General features: G+C 35.7%; 1 protein-coding gene across 2 annotated transcripts; it reads right to left on the bottom strand.

Moving 5' to 3' along the window:
* Window positions 1-1,058: 1,058 nt before the first annotated feature.
* LOC115433523 (rho-related GTP-binding protein RhoG-like) lies at window positions 1,059-21,335 on the bottom strand. 2 transcript variants are annotated; one of them, XM_030154990.1, is made up of 5 exons: window positions 21,199-21,335; window positions 9,123-9,231; window positions 7,096-7,249; window positions 4,573-4,743; window positions 1,059-1,448 (listed from the first exon to the last, which is right to left on the bottom strand). In XM_030154990.1, exons 3-5 carry the CDS (start codon window positions 7,222-7,224, stop codon window positions 1,173-1,175), a joined length of 576 nt encoding a protein of 191 aa, XP_030010850.1. In that variant the 5' UTR covers window positions 7,225-7,249; window positions 9,123-9,231; window positions 21,199-21,335; the 3' UTR covers window positions 1,059-1,172. The 2 variants fall into 2 exon arrangements, with proteins under 2 accessions (XP_030010850.1, XP_030010849.1); XM_030154989.1 differs by lacking the exon at window positions 9,123-9,231.

Here is a 21,335-nt window from a genome sequence, read left to right on the forward strand (position 1 = left end):
AAGAAATTCAAGATGGATAAATGAAATTATATCAGTTAGATTATGTCATCTGTGACAAATGACTCCTCCATCATCCCCCCTTTCTAACCAAACGTAACCACATCCAGCTGCTGGAGGCTTGTCAAGCTATTAGAACAAGTGAAAATGCAGAATCGGTGTTTGTATAGTACCTGCAAATCCAACAGGAGATATTCCCAAAGTTTACGATAGAAACAAAAACATAAGAGCAAAGATGTCAGACACTGAAAACCTTTTAAAGATCACTCACAGCTGAATCTAGCAATTTTCCTTATAACATACAGGAGGTTCACGCATTTATAGACTAAAATATAACATATGAGGGGATTCCCCCCTGTATTTTACAAAATTAGTAATTGATCCTTCAGATATTTATCAGAAAATATCATCTTTTCATATTAACAGTTATGAAATATCAGCGAGAAATATACAGCACACTCTAGAGAGTGCATTTAAGATCTGCATTTACAATATTGTCAATTTGGTCAATAAAAATACTTTGTATACTCCAGGGTAAAATGCAAACTAACATTAGATTAGTTGTTAATGAATATGATATTTTTAAAATCTCTGATATTTTAAAAATTTCAATACAGGACATTTATGTAGACTTTTATGGACTTGCATACACCGTGCTTCAACAAAAATGTCATTAGTGCAACAATTTGTGAAGTGTGGTTCACTATTATTTGGCTTACGTTACCACATGGAGGAAGTGGTCTGAGCCAGGTTAGAGGGAGAAGAAAGGATATATTTTAAACTAGCAAATTCTTATTAAAACTAAACATAGATTGAATCAGTCATGCAAGTGTTTGTTTTTTTCCCATGTTAAATCATATTATTCTATATTATATTAATTTGGCAGATGTGACTCAAAAAATCCATAACAAACCGACACCAGGACTGAATAAACATTTAAATAAAGCCTGAATTTGGCTGGATTGAAAACCTAAACAAACCCATCTGAAGCCCCAAATCCATCCAAACCCCTCAAAGATAAAAATCTAATCAGAAATTAAAAACATTAAAACACATTTTTCAGTCTTTCAGGTATTTTTTTTTTTTTTTTTTTGCAGAATCAGCCCCTTGTCGTCTACTGGTCTGGTCTGGTCTGGGTCCGGTCTTCGTCTGGTCTGGTCTTCATCTGGTCTGGTCTACAGTAGGACACAGGGCTTCTTGCTAACCGTGGGTTGCGGGTTCAGGAAGGCCCTCACGGCCTCAGTGAACACGTCCTTAATTCCATCCTGGTTCAAGGCTGAACACTCCAGGTAGCGGATAGCGTGAATCTGGCGGGCGAGGGCGGTGCCCTGCTGGTGGGTGACTGGGGTCTGGTTCTGCTCCTTCAGTTTCCTCTGAATTTCGCCGTCGTTCCGGAGGTCGCTCTTTGTCCCGACCAGGAGGATGGGAACTCCAGGACAATGATGAGTCACCTGTCGATAGAAACGGAAAAAGAATATAAATATCTATGTCTTTTGTTGAAAATAATACCTGCTTTCAGATTGTTCACTATAGGCAGGGAGGCTCTAATGACAACTACAGTCATTACAGGTGCATTATGGGACATGTAGCATCCCGTTCTGTGTTCTACATCTCTTTATTAACTGTGGCTTCTTGGACAATATTTGTTCAAAATGAAATCATTCTCATTAGTCATTTCAACTGAGCAGTTTACAAAGAAACTACAGTTATCTGATAAGATGTGTTTCGATCCTCCAAAGCATTTATACATAATAGAAGTTCAATGACATCACAAAGTGGTTCCACCCACTCTGAAGAGTCTAACCTGATGGAAATACAACAGAAGAAGGGCCCATTTTGACATTTAGTCTTGTGGTAGGGTGCAGCAGAAATGAATCACGCAACCCAGAACTGTGTTGACGTTCTGTATTTCCCAGTCAGTGTTTTATTTGAATGGGTGTTTGGTTGTGTGAAATAAGGTCAGCGGTTTTCACAACAGGTTTTTAAACTGTGTTCAACAAAATTCTATACATCAGTCAATACATAGCTTTTGAAACATTTATAAGTCTTGAAAAAGCATTTGTTTGGTTCAGATGAGACTCCAGCGGTTGTTATGGACATTAAATGCTGTCACACTAAACACAGAAAATCCTCCACTAACTCGTCCACATTTACAAACTTATTGTGTTGAACACTAACAGACAATTCTACTCACAGCTACATCAGCTATCAGCATGTCTGTCTGTCATCATTTAGTTTTTAGAGCGTAACTGGAAAACCACTCCCCACCTTTTCACCAAACTTGCTAAAATTCTTTATGTGTTGGTGGGGGGCATTATGGTACTTTGTCTGTCATCTATCCATGTTTTCATCAGACTGTTTGTTGTCACTCATTTCCAAACCAGAAAACATCTTGTCATGTCCTGACCACACTATTATGAATATTTTTCAAAAAAATATTTTTCCTTGCATTTATTTTTAATTGGTTTATTTTTGTTTATAAAATACAAGTGTGCACACTAAAATGAAACACATCTAAAAACCACAACAATAGCTGACAGACTGCAAACACTGTAGACCCTCAAATAATACTGAGTGAAATTAATCAGCAATGACAACTTATGTTATAAACTAAACTTAAAAGCACTGGTTAGACTGTTGAATGAGTGTTCTTTACATTAAACAGATGTTACTAAAACATCACCGCATCTTCCAACTGTATGTTCATTATACAAAACAACAATATGTATGAATTGGGGTGTAACATCTAATATCTTTTTCCTGTCCACATGGATATGCACAAACTGGAGTTTTTCTTTTTAAAAAATCTCTATGCTTTTGAACTAAATGTTTTTTTCAAATTATCTATGCTGATGTGACTGGACACACTAATGCAGTGTTTTTCAACCTTGGGGTCGGGACCCCATATGGGGTCGCCTGGAAGTCAAATGGGGTCACCTGAAATTTCAAGTAATTGATAAAAATAAAAATAACTCACAAATAAAAAAACATGGTGAGTTGACAGAGACAATCCCAATCCATAAAAGACATGACAAACTGTGAGTCTGAAACTGAAGCACTGTGGTACTTTTTATCTTTCAAATGTTCATTGTGGACAGTTTAAGATGCTGCGGCTCTTTCATGATTCATAGTTTGAGTTCTTGTTTGTTCAGTATTAATTGTCAGCCTTGTAAATCCAAGCTGGACTGACTGTACATATCCTGACCAAGGAAAATCAAAGTCTCCCTTTGTGCAGTAATCTACACCTGGCTTTGTATTTTTGTATTTGTATTTATTTATTTAGCACAATAAAAACAGTGCAGGGAGGGAACGAAGCCCAAAGGGCTTGTACAGAGTTCCACTCCCATCTTCTACTATAAATAAAAAATAGAACATACAAACATAAGAAAACAATAATTAAACAACAAATAACAATACAGAAAATACTGAAAAAGTCAGGACAGGAGATGTTTTTTCAGTGAGTTTTTGAAAGATGTAAATGACAGTATAGACTTCAGAGACATGACTAGATTGTTCCACAATTTAGGATTTCTAAATAAAATATTAAATTGATGACCAGATGTTCAACAGAAGGGTAAATGAAGATTGTCGCTATGTCTAGTTGAGTATAAAGGCTTTTCTGCCTCCGTCCATAATAATATACGTTATATAGACTAAATGTCGTCTAAAATTAATGTTTATTTGCAACATAGTATAGAAAACTATAACATGATCAAAAACAAATTAATTTTAGCAAAAAAATGTCTCCGTTTTGAATATCTGGGGTTGCCATAAATTTGTGATGTTAAAACAGGGTCATGAGCCAAAAAAGGTTGGGAACTACTGCACTAATGCGAGACCCTCAAGCTTTCATTACAAGATGGTTCAGTGTATTCTAGCCTCTAGCTTTGCTTAAAAGCACATATTTTTTTGGAGCCTTATGACCACTGAGATGTTCACCAATCCCTAAAGCCTTTTCTATGGTTACTGCTTCTTACAGAGGAGCAAAAACATTTTTGTGTATGGGTCTTAACAAAAGATGATCTAACTAAAGGAGAAGAATTCCACAATTGATGAAAACCCAACAGCTAACCTGCTAATTAGCTTAAACACTGGTCAGTGAGAGTCAGTGGTATCAGTTTTCTGACGTCCACCAATGTTTTAATGTTTACAACAGTCAGTGGTTAAATCAAGCAGAGTTCTAGGCCATGGCAGTAGAAATTTGTCATGTGCTTATGTATGAGTCTGTTCAAGTGGCCCCATCTGTTCTAACACCTCATGCTGTGTCACTGGTATTAAAAAACAATCATTTGGTTTGTATCAGATATTATCAGGTGGTTTGATATGTTACTGGTCTATGGGTAAGATGTTGATCACCATCACAGAGGTCATCTAATTATTAGGAAACCAAATGTTTAACAGAACAGGAGTTTGTTCAGTCCTGAGCCACTTTTCCCAATCGGACTAAACTCAGACAGAGCAGCCTGACGACCCTACAGATCATGACACATTCACACCTCAAGTGTGGATTCTTTAGATAGAACACCTTTTCCTTAACCTGTCAGTATGAACATGGTTGAATATTTGACCTCTGACCTCAGGATGCCATTTGTGTTTGACGTTCTCGTAGGAGGCGGGGCTTGAAATGGAGAAACAGATGATGAAGACGTTGGTCTGTGGGTATGACAGAGTCCTCAGCCGGTCATATTCCTCCTGCCCCGCCGTGTCCCACAGGTTCAGACTGATGGTCCTGCTGTCCACCGTCACCTGAACGCACCACGGACACACAGGTACGAAAGCAGAGTTAGTGACAGAAACAATCTGCTGGAGAATATTCAATCAATCAATCAATCAATCAATCAATCAATCACATTTTATTTATATAGCACCAAATCGTAACAAAAGTTATCTCATGACACTTTACATATAAAGCCAGTCCAACCAGACTCTCTTATCTTTTTACACAATATATCAGGTTTATGGAACTAATGAAATACCACATGACATATTTATATAAACATAATATACATAACATAAAATTAAATAAACATTAGCTTCTATCTTACATCAACGTTCAATATCAACATTCATTAATGTTGTCTAATTTTCATTTCACTTTGATATTTCTCTCACTACCCAGTAAATTTAATGATATTTCATTTCAGAAAAAGCAAAAATAACCTTATCTGATTTACTGATGAAATAAAAAATACAGACTACAGGAAGTACCTACAGTATGCCATATTAAAGCCAATTTATGGAAGAAATAAGTAAATAAAAATGATGGTGGAGTAATGTTTCAAGAAAGAAGATATTATCTGAGATTAAAGTGTACCTGTACTGGTCATGTTTATGACATTACGTGTGCTTTGCGTATTACTTATAAGCAAGAGAGGCGCAAAGTCAGTAAAAAAATCACAATAAATGCGTCACACTGGACCTTTGTATTATATGAATTACTGACGTGGGCAGAACCTATGGGGAACAGCAATTTGCCAGCATGAAGTGACGTACCATTGTTGATTCAGGGTGATCAAGTGTGAGTAAACAAGCAGCAGTCAGTGAGCGAGACTGAGAGGAAAGCAGGTGTTTGCACTTGTTTGTTTAACCGTAAGCTTTGCATGCCGCCATTGTTCTAGAGACGTGACCCAGCACTGGACGATAATGTGTCATCTTAGACTGGTGTCTGCTACACAGGGTCACGAATCAGTCCATCGTAGCCCAGGTAATCAGACAAACCCATGAGTCTGCGTCACTACAGGTGTTGGAAGAGCTTGTGAAGGAGGTGTCATGTCTGACTGACGGAGAAGTGACTCATGGTGTGTTCCAAAGTGCTGGGAGGTAGAATACATCCCACCTGGAGTTAACTACATCCCACCTTAAAGCATTCCAGATGATCCAAGTTGAACATAAATAATAAATATGGAGGACCGCAGATCTAAGCTCCTATTTGCTTTCTTACTGAAGATGTATTTTTGCTGTCGACAGCACAGTGTTCTCACATACACAAACGAAATGTAAGAGGCGAAATGATGGATGAGTTAATTATACTTTGTGAAGTTTTTTTTTTTTTTTTTTTTTATTGTGACCTTGCACAATGTGTGCCGCCATTGTTGTGTTGACGTCACATTGTAGTTTGCAGTGAGGTTGGGGTAGTTCGATCTGGCCCCACTTTGCAACTAGGACCTCCTGCTTCAACAGGCGTTCCAATGCATTTTTCCTAATTGGATGTAGGAAACTTCCCACCCCCCCAGCACTTTGGAATGCACCATTAGTACACACACATATCTGACAACAAGCTATAAGTTACCTGACAGAACCACTAGTATTATATGCAATCTTTTGAAACAGCTAGCAATGAAAATTCACAACAGGTACCCTTTAAGGCAGTGGTTCCCAACCTTTTTTGGCTCATGACCCCATTTTAACATCACAAATTTCTGGCAACCCCAGACATTCAAAATGGAAACACTTTTTTGCTAAAATTATTATTTTTTTGATCATGTAATAGTTTGCTATACTATGTTGCAAATAAACATTAATTTTAGATGATATTTAGGCTATAGAATGAATAGAATGCACCTTTTTGATGTCTGCTTCTCAGTTTCTCTTGCAGATGTCTTATTGGAGCCAGGCGGGTGAAGAAATCTTTCCATTCACTGTTCGGTCCGGTTTTCTGACTGCGACTGTGTCTGGTTGAAGCCTTGTAGCGCATGCAGTCACATGATCGGGTCGATCAAGATATGCTCTCTCAGATATTATATCCTGCATTTTATTTGAACTTGATTTTTATTTGGAAAAATGTGTGGTGTTTTAATTATAATGAAATATATACTGAATCATTACAAATATTTTTTATTAGTAATTTTTTTCTCAGCAATTACTAGAAATTTCAGGCGACCCCATTTAAATTCCAGGCGAGCCAACGTGGAGTTGCAACCCCAAGGTTGAAAAACACTGCTTTAAAGATAAATATTTTTGAGGATTTTTTAAAAACCTAATTCTTGCCCTAAAATGACATAGTAAGTAGTTGTATGTATTTTTGTTTGTATAAAACAAATTGGGTTTCTGGTGCAGATCAGGTGGTGAAAGTCACCATTATTTGTATTTTTGTCCCACCTGGCTACTGTAGTTGTCGAACACAGTGGGGATGTACTCTTTGGGAAACGCTCCAGTGGTGTAGGAGATGAGGAGGCAAGTCTTCCCCACAGCACCGTCGCCCACTACCACACACTTTATAGTCTGCATGATGACCTCTGACCCCTTTTATAACCTGCAACACATGAAGCACAGTAAACATGTTAAGTAGGAATATGCAGTCACAATACTGGACCTTTCAGTACAAGTCTAAGATTTATTTTAAATCACAAATAATATTTAACATCTTAAGGAGAGTATTTTTATTTAATCAGCCCAAATATAGAAATTATTCTCAAAAAACCCATTTCACAGAGTTTCTTGCATTCACGTTGAATTCATGTTGAATTTGTCCTCAGATCAGAACACCCATTGGCAAAGATTTGAGAAATGTTTGTGCGACACAACAATCTTCAATTCTACTGTTGTATACTATCAGATGATTTACATCAGAATATTTATTTATTTTTTCATCATTTGTAGTATTTATTGATAGTTATTGTCATTATTTTATTCTTCATTATGATCTCTAAACCTTAAAATTAACACTTCACTATCAATGCAACAATTACCTCTTCAGAGAATTTATTTTAACAATACTAATAACAAAACAACAAAAAGCAAATCCTCTTCAATCCCACTCAAAATAATATCAATTTTTTTGGTTTTATTTTTCAACACAGGATGCATTCTTTAGGCAATGTAATTATTTTTGTCACTTCTGTCTATATTTCACAAAAGAGGTGATTTTAAGCTTCATTTGATATCGTTTGTCATATAGTATTCATATTAGAACTGTTACTTCTTTTCCTGTCCTGTTCATGTGATGAACTGTGAAATTACCTCCTGGCCTGAAGAATCCCACAGGATTCTCAAAAAATAGTCCTCATCAGTCATATTCCCTCCCCAGATACAATGGTCACTGAATATCTCTTTTTTTGTCACTTTTTTAACATTTGCTAACCTCTGTTCATTTCCCATAGCAGTACTTCCACTTTTTTTCCCCTAGCTAAGCGTCTGTGTGTTTAGATTTTCATTCTGGTTTCCTTGTAGTTGGATTGGCAAAGCATTTACTATATTCACTTATAAGAAACTGACAAACCTGCTATGTTTAAAAGGATGTTGTTCATTCAGTTGAACCTGAAACAGATTTCTATTTGATCAGATGATTCAATTTTAGCAGAAAAAAGGGAGGAGAATTAATCCTGGAATTTTTACTTTGTTTAAATATTCAATTTTGATATCAATATTTCAAAAAGCTGTCTGTTTCATTCAGTTATGTTGCTTGTTGCAATATTGCAACTTTGGTGCTTAAAGGGTTAAAACGGTGCCTGGGAAAGTCTCTAACAGAACTGAAGTCAAAGGGAAGAAATTACTAAGAATCAAGGAAGTTAAAATCTGGAAAAACACTCATAAAGCAATTAAAGCATCAAATGGAGTCTGTTTTAGAGCTGCAACAACTCATCAATATTTATCTATTGTTAAATTAATCACATCTATAACAAAAGTTAAATGTCTCTTATTTTAGCTTCTTAAATGTAAATATTTTCTGGATTCTGTCTTCATGTAACAACAAATTAAATATCAACATTTTGGATCTAACAACACATTTAAGAACCTCATCATGGGCCTTGATGAACATTGTTCTCCATTTTATGTAATTTTATTGACCATGCAAGTAATAATATGCAGGAAGAAACCAGGATCACTAACTGTTCCATATTTTTCTGGTTATTTCAGGTCATTTTAAGTATCTGTTTAGTTACATAAAACTTTTTTCCCAACAAACAGAAAAGAAAAGTACAGTATAGGCCTTTTTGATGAGTGGTTGAAAGCATTTCCTTCCTTTATTGGAAGAGTGTTTATTTTAAAAGCTCAAATAGAGAAGTGCAAGTGAAAATAGAAAGGTGCTTGCTTGAGAAAAGTACAAATGTATATGTAAATGTAATGGGATATTCATTAGAATGTGACAAAGATTTCCTCTGCTAAGTTTACTTGCATTTGTTTACCTTCACTGAGCCTGATTGGTTGATAGTTTGTGCTCCGGGTGACAGAAAGGTTGTGTTTTGCTTCAGTTAACACCGTTTGTTCAGAAACATGTGAAGTCCCATAATCCAACTGCACATAGAAAAGACACAGAGCGTCAGCCTGTCCTCTGTCAGGATTTGTGTTTATGGAAATGAAGGAAACGGTCTCCAAACAAAACAGATGTTATCCTGATGCACAACACACACTCAAACACACACACACTGGACTGTTAACATGACTCTGGATAAATTATTATAGTCATTCACATGGACTCTGCCCACTGTCAGTCAGCAGGAAGTTGGATTTACATTTATGTAAAACTCAGAGTATAGAAGTTTCGCACTTTTCAATTATTATTTTTATTTGATTTTTTTTGTTTTGTTTTGTATTAGTTTTAGCTTTGGTTTGAGTGTTTTTGTAAAATGGGGTCTTTGTCATCAGAAATTCAAAACAGTATCATACAATACTCAAGACAATTTTAGATGTCGTTATAGCATATATTTTATCAGATCTAAAAATCAGTACAATAACCCTCCAACCAAATTATGTCTAATGTTTTTCAACATCAGATGATTGTTATTTATATGTTACTTGCTATAGTGACCACTTCTTTTGCGTCAGTAATTTAAATCCTAGTTGTTTCTTTAGTAAATCTGTAAAGCAAACATTTCATGTGTGTATATTAAAAAGGAAAAGAAAGAAAATATGTCTTGATTCCATTTGATTTGGTTTGGGGTGAAAAAACTACGTTACACACTGCTGTAATAAACAGAGTAGAAGTACAAGAATTCTATTGCTTTTTTCCCCATCCATTTTTTTTTTTTTTTTTTTTTTTTTTTGTGGTTGAGACTAAAGATTAATTTAGTTTTCCTATCCATCCAGTCTACCTGTTGTACTATTGCACCATAAAGAACATTATTTCTATTTTGAGTACCAACTGTGCATGCATAAATACTACAGTGAAATGGAGGAAGATTTTTTTTTTTTCAGTTTTCTCATGCAAAATTGAAATATGCTAATATGCTAAAATTATGCTAAACTTAAATATACTAAAATATGTTTATTTTCTGCTAGTTTGTTTTCAGTTCCACATCCATACTGAGGTCTTGGCCTTCTTCTCCATTGGATTAAACAGACAAGACATTTCTCAAGATACAGTACGTTTTACAAATGGTGGTCATAATATTTAGGCCCCAAACTCCTGTGTGTTCTAGACCAGTGAAGTCTTGCTACCACTACAGTTTTACTGCTTCGTTTTGTTGGTTGGTGAAACCCTAGATTAAAAACTGGCTTTGTACTGACCCTTGAACTTCCTTAGTAGGAAAGAGGTACCAGGTTCTGTGATGAATTATGTATCGGTGACAAGTTCTGTGAATTTGTTATTCGTTGTTACTCTTGAAGTCACCCAGAGGATGTGTTGTTCACTTCCTACAAGTCAAGTATTTTTGGGTTAGCTGATCATGTCAAATCTACAAAGCCCAAATCACTTATATCTAAATCCCAAAGACTAATTCATGTCCAAATCCAACAGGCCTAGTGTGTTCAAGTCATTTTCCAGGTCCCACAGGTCAGCGATATCAGGTCAAGATTGTGTTAAAGGCAAAATTGTGTTTAAGGGAGAAAAAAAAATCATAGCCAATAATATTAATTTTCTAAATCAGTTGTGTCAGTTTTGTTCTATTAGTTCAATGTTGTTACACATTTATTTAATGATGTGGTTGGACTACATATGTTTACACACAATGGAGCTCTATGACATGAAAAACCAGTAACAAATGTATTAGGGTCTGCAGACACTGCTCCAATGGCCAGCAGCGAAAACTGCTGCAAAAACAGACTTGGTACAGACTTCAAATTAATGTAACATCAGCTAATATTCTACAACACAACAGTTTCTGTCAGTTGAAATAATTAAAAGGGTTGCAAAAAGTGTTACAGGACACATAGTAGATTCTGAGGTTTCCAGATTTCTGTTCAGTTAATATACATGCCAAGACTGTCCATCACATGCAGAGAACATTAGGTTTTCATGCATTTAAGGGCTGCAACATTAACTTTAATTTTGTGGAAATTTTACCGTCATATTAGTCATTACCACAACATGTCTAAATGTAGCCCTTATCCTGATCCTCGGCATTCAGATTTAATGATTTACAGTGTAGCACTTGGCTTTCACCTTCAGCATAGGTTAATCAAACACAATGAAAACAGGAACAAAACAGAGCAAATGAGCCTCTGCTAAGCCACGCCCCCCACAGTTACTGTTGCTATGCCTGTCAAGCTTTGGCTCTCAGCATGGCATTTCCAGTGTTACCAGAAATAATATAAAAAACATAGGAAATTGCTGTGATAAGAGTTGTAAAATAGCAGAGATGTGTTCTCAGAGTGAACTAGAGGAGCACTGTTCACTGTGCATTTCTTTGTTACTCAAGATATTCATGTTAACTTTAAGTTTGGTTGTGTATTATTTGAGGCTGATTAAGTACTGTACATCATATAAAAGAAACACCAGTAAGACCTGTTTGAGATAACTTCTCACGTTTGCTAACAATTGTGTACTAAGCTAGCAAACGCTAGCTAGCCTCTTACCTTTACAACAACTGAAAGAGTTGTACTGACATTCATGAAGGCCAAATTATTAAAGTACTAAATACATAGTGTAGTCCGACATATCTATGTCTCTATGAACTATTATTTCAGAAATCTGACATTAGTTCCTTGAGAATACCAGAACTACATCTGATCCTTTAGTTATGATAACATCATTAAACAATGGAGAAATCCCTTTAGAAGTTCTCTGATATCCTCAAACTGCAATACACACAACATACTATTTTTTGTTTCTTTATGTGTCCATGGTCATCATTGAACCTCCTCAATTTTCAGAATCAGTGTTGTATTGTAACAAAGTAATAATACTTCACTACTGTACTCAAGTATGTTTTAGGAGAATTTGTACTAAGCATTTTTTATTGTTTACTTTCATTTTTACTTCACTACATTTCTTAACTCAATTGCATACTTCTACTCTGGTACATTTTTAATGCACAGTATTGTTACTTGTTACAAAAAATAAGTTGAAGGAAATTTGTTGTTTTCACCGCTGAAATTACTTGTGACTGCAACAAAGTCAGGAAGGTGATTTGTCTTTGGGCCTAATCACATCATGAGCAAGTGCAAACAATGATCCACACTCAACTTGTCAGCATTCTGTTGATGTGAGCAGCAGCATAATATTCAAAACTCTGACTGCCTTTGGTCATTAACATTTACTTTACAGTTTGCTTTCATTACTTGAGTACATTTAATTGTAGATTACTCGATATACTTACGTACAATAAATATTAAATACTTAAAGACTTTAACTTGAGTAGCATTCCTGTTTGTGACGTGAACTTCTTCCACAGTCACTCAAGTGTGACTTTCCAGTACTTTATACAACATTGGTCTGTATGTAAAGGTTTTGCTGTCATATATATATATATATATATATATATATATATATATATATATATATATATATATATATGTGTGTGTGTGTGTGTGTGTGTGTGTGTGTATATATATATATATATATATATATATATATATATATATATATATATATATGACCTCCAGTCACACACCACTTCAGCCTTTACTTGTTCTGGAAGCTTGATGAACCTCCTGTGCTTTTACATTTGTTAATGTAGGTCTGGACAGTAGTGAATGACCTTCTGTTATTCAATCATAGTTTTAGTTTACTGAGGCCTCAGAAACGTGTTTAAAAGTACTGATGTTGAATTTTACAATATTGTTGAAGATTTCAGGTGTTTGTGAGCATTATCTGTGAGGTAAAGTGTGTCCTATGTGCAGTAAACTGATCATTATTTGTGCAGTAAAATGAGTGATGTACAGTAGGTGAAGTAAACAGTGACGTACATGCAGTCCACTGAGCATAGACTGTGAACTGAGTGTTGAATGTGCAGTAAATCCAGTATTGTATGTGTAGTTGAGTGGTGTGTGTCTCCAGATGTGTGGAGAGAGAACGTGGTTCAGCCCAGACTCTGGGGACGCTGACCCCACCCTCCTCACTCTGTCTCTGGGTGGAGATCTGCTGATCTCACCCCTGCTGGAAGCTTTCACCTCTGATCTCACAGCTCTTTATTTTGTCCTCCTCACTCTGCTTCAGTATGCCTACACCTCTATTTTGTCATTTTTCTTTCTGTCCACTGTAGCATTTATAGTTCAGATATTTTCAGAAATTTGTACTTCACTGTTTGATTTTTGATTTCAGTTTAGATTTATGAGTGTATAGAAGTTTTATTTTTGAGGAGCTGATAATGGTTGCTATAGATCATACTGCAATTTTTAATCTAATTTTGAGAAACTTGTCAAAGCATAAAGAGCACATCAACATATGCATAAAGCCTCCAGACAAAGCCTTCTATTCTAGTCCCCTATGAACCATTAACATTTGGGGAAGTCCAAAACTCTTACTTCATTTTTGGCCATGTTACATTGTTCATTGAGTTTTCATGGTTTTGATAACTGTCAAAATTCATTTTCACTGCTGGTTTTCATTTTAGATTCAGCTCTAGAGCACAGAAGAAGAGCAGATATCTAACCTCCCATTTAATAGACATTTTATGAAATTAAATGACAGGTTGTTTAGGCTGGCTGGGACCTGACATCACATAAAACTGACAGTACAACATCTCTAACTTAAGACAGAACAATCAAACTACCCTTGGGCGTTAAAGTTTTGTAAGTGTAATTTTGTAACTCAGATGTAGTTGGAAAAAAGGAAGCTTTAGTACAAAAGTGTCACTGTGGTTTCATGGTGAAATAAAGAAGCAACTTCAGAAAAAAGAGAAAAAAAAAAGCAGTCTGAATGTATCATGTTCAGCCACATCGGTTTTCATTTTATCTAGTGAACTCGTCTACTGGTATCGTTTTGTTGCAACCCAATACTCAGTTATCATTTATTTGTGGTATATCTGATAAACACTATTATCAAACGCTTTATAGTGATAGGAATTTGCGACACTAATCTTTAGAAGAGCCTTTATGTGACTAAACATTAAAAATAAGAGATGGGAAGAAAATAAACTGACAAAGCTGAATAAAAGTAAAAAAGCAGGAGGATTAAAAAAGGTTCACAAAGCTGGACATGAGAACAGGTTTGTTGCTGCATCAGGATGGATGGATGTCCAACAATTCAAGTGGAAAAACAACACCAAACTATGACTCAAAACATGTAAAACTTTAAACTCTTGATTAAACTGGCTCTAAAGAACAGTGTTCTGTCTCATACTGGGATGGAAATCCTAAAATTCAGGACCAAATTCAGATAGATACACTTTGTAGAAATTATTCAAGCCTTCCTCTATGTGGCAACAGCAGCTGAGGCTCATGGGTACTGTAGTATTTAGAGTCAGAATGATTAGACATGGGGAAGGACGTTTTTGTTTTTAATATTTAATTTGCTGTTTAAAGCCAGACCAGAGTAACTTCAGACCTCACACTTATCTTTTTGCCCTAAAATCATATAAACAGAGCAAAACTTCACATAAGAACCGCTGACACACTTACTAGAGGATCCAAATTGAGGCCTCAATGACTTAGAGTATTTTTAGAGGGAAGTTCAATGGAATTCAATAGGAACCAAGCCTTTACACATTACGATGCTTCCACATTGGCTTCACTGTCAAGTTATGGTTTTTGTCCCTGTGACTGGATGTTTGCTGATGAATTGCACCTTGGGAATTGTAGTTTTAAAACCTTCACAAGTTTCTTTAATCACAGAAACGTATATTTTATAACCAAACGCTTCAACTTGTGGTGGGTTTTACGTTGGTTTTGAATTTGACACCAACAAAAAAGCATAGGATTCTTGCTTCTCTTTACTGTGGTTTTACTGGTGTATATTTCAGCATTTCAGGAACTATTGGATTGCTCTGGTTTCGTCTCGTCAGCTGCTCGGTTGTCTGGTCGGTAAGACTCTTCTGGGCCACAGAGGAACCAAATCACCCCATAGCTGAAGCTCATACAGGAACATCGCTGTGAGGTTTATAGAACATTTACGCTGCTGTGTGGACTTTTTTCTTCCTTCTTCCTGGGTGTATTTCAAAAATCAGAAACCCCCTTTTGAGAGAAGTCACACCTGCTCTGCAATATAACTGAGAGCTTAATCATAGGAGCAGGAACAACTACAACCAGGTGATGAATGAAACAACCACAAAAATCACATCAAGTTCCTGAATTTTATCACAACATTTCAAACATACAGGTGTTTCTCAGTTTAATACCAAGTGAAACACAGCTGCGTTAATGGTAATGCAAGACTAAAAAACCCTAAAGCTTAAATCGATCTAATAAAAACCCAAGACAAAGACTATCATAGTAAAAGTGATAAACGTAGAAGCTAGTTGGAATTACAAACGCAGGTTTTACTTGGCCAAATAAGGGATAGATGATCAGAAAACTGGACTGAGCTTGTACTGAATTTATATAAATACAGTGGCCAAAGTGGGACGATAATATTGGACCAAACTGAGATTAAAAAACTGGAGACTACTGAACAAAACTCAACTTAAAAATTCAGTACAACAAATGGATTTAATAAAAAAAAAAAAAAAAACCTTTAACTCAGATGAATACCAGACAACATGCTTGTAAATACCGGACCAAACCAAGTGACAAATATACAGTAACAGACAGAACCAGAGCTTTGTACATTTTGTTCATTAGCTGATGAAACAAAACACAATGTGAATTTTGAGTCACATCAAAATGTCAATAAAACAATCGTACCATTTCTTATTAAGTTAAAACTCCACAGAATATCTGGTACAATTCAGTTAAACTTAAAAAAAGTTAAATATGATGGCAAACTGAATCTAAAGAACAGGGAGAAAAAACAAAACAAAACACTGCACCAAGATAAACTAGGAACAAAATGGGACTTAATGATGAACAGCATTGGAACAAACTCAATTTAAATACTGAAAAATACTTATAAAACTGAGGCTGAACACCAGTTATTATTTGACCTAAATGTATTAGTAATATTATATTGAACCAGGACTCAAAAACTGTGACTATTGAAATTAAAACAAGAAATCTTTACTTTAAACTTTAACACTAGTGGAAATCAAACCAAGAGCAGGTTGAAAGTGTTGTGAATAACAACTAAATATGGAATTTGACACATCAGTGAGTTTTCCTTACATATTAACTAAATATTTTCTGAAAATCAGCAAAAAGATTATGTAACATTCTGGTGTCTACATCCGCTACTGTTGAGTGAATGTTAGGAATTCATTCATGGAGATCAGCGGTAGGATCAGTTGAGTGGGCTTTTTGTGGATACATTATTTCATATAATAATATACTGACTCAACTGTTAATTAAGGAGATGATAGATTTATAGCTGTATGTAACTATGATATACAACATTATCACTATCTTTTAATCAACATTTAGGAGGTGAAAGACTAAACTTTAAATGACAGTGGGCTTCACTAAGAAAAGAACATCAGGCCGCCTGGATGACAATGATTAATTCAAAGATACTTGACAGGTTTTGATGAAGTTTTTGTTTGTTAATCCCTTCAAAATGAACAGAGAACACTACAGTAATCCCGGACGAGCCCCCATAAACGGACATCCGAATTTTATAACTTAAAGAACACACAAAGCAGATACAAGAAGGCACTAAATCAATATTATATCATTACTGTGAACAACAACAAACCAAAACCTTATGGTAGGTGACAGATAACAGTCTAAAAAAATGGAAAATGATGTAAGATCGCAAAGATCCTAAAAACACCTCTGTTAAAAAAAAGAGACAAATGTGACCCATATATTCATCCATTTAGTAAAACCTTTGTGAACATTTTTTTCCAATTTCATACAAGGGGTTTCATATCTGTTTCCAATTAATATGGACTTCTGTTTGTTTATTGTGAGAATTCAGTGAATAATGCAGCCTTGTCATCAGTCCACACGTGCACATAGTCACATTTAATTACATTCAGTCAGTATTTATACACTGACTGTTCTCACATTTACTTTTCATCCGTTTTATGTCTTTAGGCTGGCTGTCAAATCCAATTTTTTTTTTTTTTAAAGTACAATTCATTAATATTTCAACTGCATTTATGGCCAGTTTTCTCCTTAAACTGGACCAAACATTCATTCATTCATTCATTCATTTTCTGAACCCGCTTTATCCTCACTAGGGTCATGGGGGTCGCTGGAGCCTATCCCAGCTACTTATAGGCGAAGGCGGGGTACACCCTGGACATGTCGCCAGTTCATTGCAGGGCTCTGGACCAAACAATAACTAACAATTAACATATGTTCTTTTCTCATTTCAGTGTTGATAGGCTGTCAATCATGGCATGTAACCAATCAGATGGTGCTGTGGGTTGGAATGTATTCAAAGAGAGGAATTCATTTATATTGTATTTTAATAAGTACAGATAACCTTTTACTGTAAAACTGAAATTCCAACTCTGATGATGGATCCATACCTGCACCCTGTAACTACTGAACAACAACGGAGCCAAAGCAAATGAAATCAAACCAACTTGGGGCCAAATTGTTCCAGAACTAAAGTATATATAGCACAGTAAACAATACCTTAAGACGGTTTTGTTTTGGTCCTTACCTAGACTTGTATCTGCATCAGTAAACACCTACAACACACAAAGCTGCATTTCTTCAGCTGACAAACAAAACCCTCAAATTATTCGAATAGTCTGTCTGAGCAGAGAGGGTCAAAGGTCATGTCATGATTAGATTTCTCTGTTTCTGTGGCCTGTTTGTCTCCACATATTACAGTTTGAGCGCAATGTTTCCTAACAGCTCGACTCTACGGGCCAAAGAGGAACTGATCTGTGTTGAAACCGAAACAGGAAGGGTTTGTCCGCCGCTCTGTTCATCCAGCAGCAGAATGTGTGAAGGAAAGAGTTTACCCAGAGTCTGACCAGCAGCGAAAAAGGAACCTTCAGACAGGTTTAACAAGTTCAACACTATTAAAACATAAATTATGTACAGAATAAATATAATACAGCCACAAAAAAACTGCAGGCACTGCAAACATCCCACTGGTCAAACACAGACTGACAGATTAACCCAGTGTTTTTCAACCCTGGGGTCGGGACCCCATGTGGGGTTGCCTGGAATTCAAATGGGGTCACCTGAAATTTCTAGTAATTGATAAAAATGTAAAAAAAAAAAAAAACAAAAAAAAAAAAAAAAAACTTACCACCAAAACATATATGGTGAGTTGAGAGAGACAATCCCAATACATAAAAGACATGACAAACTCTGAAGCTGAAACTGAAGCACTGTGGTACTGTTTATCTTTCAAATGTTCATTGTGGTCAGTTTCAGATGCTGCAGTGCTTACATAATTCATAGTTTGAGTTCTTACTTGTTCAGTATTAATTGTCAGTCTTGTAAATCCAAATTGGACTGACTGTACATATCCTGACCAAAGAAAATAAAATTCTCATTTTGTGCAGTAATCTACACCTGACTTTTCTGCCTCCGTCCATAATAAATATACATTATATAGACTAAATGTCATCTAAAATCGATGTTTATTTGCAACATAGTATACTGAACTATTACATGATCAGAAACAAATTAATTTTAGGAAGAAAAAATGTCTTGGTTTTGAATGTCTGGGGGTCGCCAGAAATTTGTGACGTTAAGATGGGGTCACGAGCCAAAAAAGGTTGGAAACCACTGGACTAACGTGACTCTTAAGTGGGATTCAAAGCACCAAAAACACTAGTTACACTTAAGGTTAAGACTGTAGATGAAACTGAATCATAACAGAACTGCAAAAACTACTGGAACAATCAGGATGAAACACCAAGTATCAGTGGAAATAACTGGGTATAAAACACCAAGAAACAGCAGACCATACCAGATAATGCCAAAAAGAACATTTTTGGCTTGGAATATATATATTTTTAAAGAATAAACCACAGATCATTTAAAATCAAAGAAAAAAAAAGAGTTTAATGGAAGAGAAACACTGGTACAAAGTTCAGGAGTAACTACTGATCAAACACCAGAGGGAAATTGTATAAATAAAGCTTAAAATGCCAAGGAATATGAGACCAAACCTGGTATAGAACACCAGAAAAATGAGAATCAAAACAACAATATACTGATGCAAGTCAGGACCAAAACGTGAGAGAATATTAACCAAAACAACATATAAAAAAACATCAGAAAATAATGAACTATACTGTGGCTAGAAGATGATCAACACATGTTGATAAAGTAGGACCAAAACACAAACAACTAAAGGTATAAAAAAAAGTGGTACACACACACACACACACACACACACACACACACACACACACACACAAACCCAACATTAGAATGTGACCAAAACCATCAAGAAACCTTGAGTTTAATTTACTGTGTCTGATGATTCAGCTGTGTTGTCGATCTCTTCCTGCCTCTTTTTTGGGAATCCTGAAACTGTCCAAAGTGACATATTTCTGAATCACATGAGGGTTTGCAGCTGCTCACTGTGACGCCACCTCACCCAACACGAAGAAGTTAAAAAAAATACATTGCAAACATTTATTTAGATTCTGTAGACTAAACCCTACATTCATTATACTTTATATGTAATGAACTGCACTATGATCACTGCAGAACAGCAATTAAACACCTGATCTTGTAATTAGGAAATTCTGATTTTACAATTTTAAGACAAGATCTTGTAGTTATGGAAAAACCTTGGGTTATTATTACAACAGGATCTTGTAATTACAAGAAATGTTGATTTTTAAATAAAGCATAGTACATGTAAACTAGAGGAAGCACTAAAATATGTTATAACAGAGAGGTCCAGTGTAGTAAAACATTAATTGCAACATATGTAGAAGATACAAAGCAAGATGAAAATGATGTCAAAGTAGCAACAAGATAAAAGATAATGTAAATGTGTGTGTGTGTGTGTGTTTTTGTATGGGGGGGGGGCAGTAAATACCATATGTTTAAAATTGTACATGGTCCCTAATAAAGTAAAAAACAAAAATACAATGAAATAAAATAAAACAAACAATGCAGAAGATGTAGCAAAGTGAAAATGATGCAACAGGATGAAAACAATGTAAAAGATGCAACAAGATAACACCTAGGTAAAAGTGTACAGAGACAGAAATGTAAAAGGTGTAAATGACAGAAAGATGAAAATAATGTATGGCAAGTACCGAGACATAAATATAAACGTCGTGACAGGATGAAAATGACATGAAAGGCACAAGAGAACTAAAATATCTAATAATGAAAAAAATATAAAAGATATACGAAAAGGAGAACAATGTAAACAAAGAGGAAATAGACAGTGAGAGGAGACGGGTCAGAGAGAGAGGGCGTCATAATGTCTCAGGTTCTGTTTCTGAAACTGAAAACTGACTTTCAAGTAATGTTCAAGTTAATGTTCAGTATTTTCAGTATGTTTAGAGTTAAAGTGGTTTGTCTTCATATTATGTCATATATAATGTGATTTGAAGTTCAGTTAGGTTTGCACAGACATCCAGTAGAAATACCTTTTTTTTTTTTTTTCACTTTTAAACATTTCAGAGCGTATACTTTTTCAGTTTTACTCTAGTAATGAAGTTGAATTAGTACTTTTACTTTTACCAGAGTCTCTTTTACGGATGTATTGGAATAAAGTAAAATTAAAAAAAAAAAACAGCTCTGAAATGAAATGTTAGGAGTATTTTAACACAAGTGGATGTTTGTGTGAATTAATTATTACCTATCAATTGCCTATAAGAAGCCTTGTTTTATTTATACTGATTTTTATAATTAAATGACATTAAAACTGAAGTTGTAGGTTGAAGTTTTTACAGAAGTAACAAGAACAACCATACTGGGAGTGGTCCCTCCATCTCCAGTTTCCTGCAGCCAATAAACCACCAAACAAACCAACATATCGATCAGCTGACGGGAAACCCTGATCAATTAAAAAAAAAAGTTGAGGAAACACAGACGCGCGCAGAGGGCGGATGACGGCAGCACACTCACCGGGCATCAGTCCTCCTGTCCGGCCTCACAGCTCCGCTCAGCCCCGCTCCTCTCTCCGCTCCGGTGGGTGGGTGTGTGTGCGTCCCTCCGTCCGTCCGTGCGTGCGTGTCTGTGTCGTGGGTTCTGTGTGCGTGTCC

The sequence above is a fragment of the Sphaeramia orbicularis genome, chromosome 14 (genome assembly GCF_902148855.1).
Source record: "Sphaeramia orbicularis chromosome 14, fSphaOr1.1, whole genome shotgun sequence".
NCBI classification, from domain to species: domain Eukaryota; kingdom Metazoa; phylum Chordata; class Actinopteri; order Kurtiformes; family Apogonidae; genus Sphaeramia; species Sphaeramia orbicularis.

Coding starts and splice junctions, on each gene's coding strand:
- LOC115433523 (XM_030154989.1), bottom strand. CDS start 7,224: ATGCAGACTATAAAGTGTGTGGTAGTGGGCGACGGTGCTGTGGGGAAG. Junction 4,744..7,095: donor TCGACAACTACAGTAGCCAG/GTGGGACAAAAA, acceptor TGGTGCGTTCAG/GTGACGGTGGACAGCAGGAC. Junction 1,449..4,572: donor AACACAAATGGCATCCTGAG/GTCAGAGGTCAA, acceptor TTCTATCGACAG/GTGACTCATCATTGTCCTGG.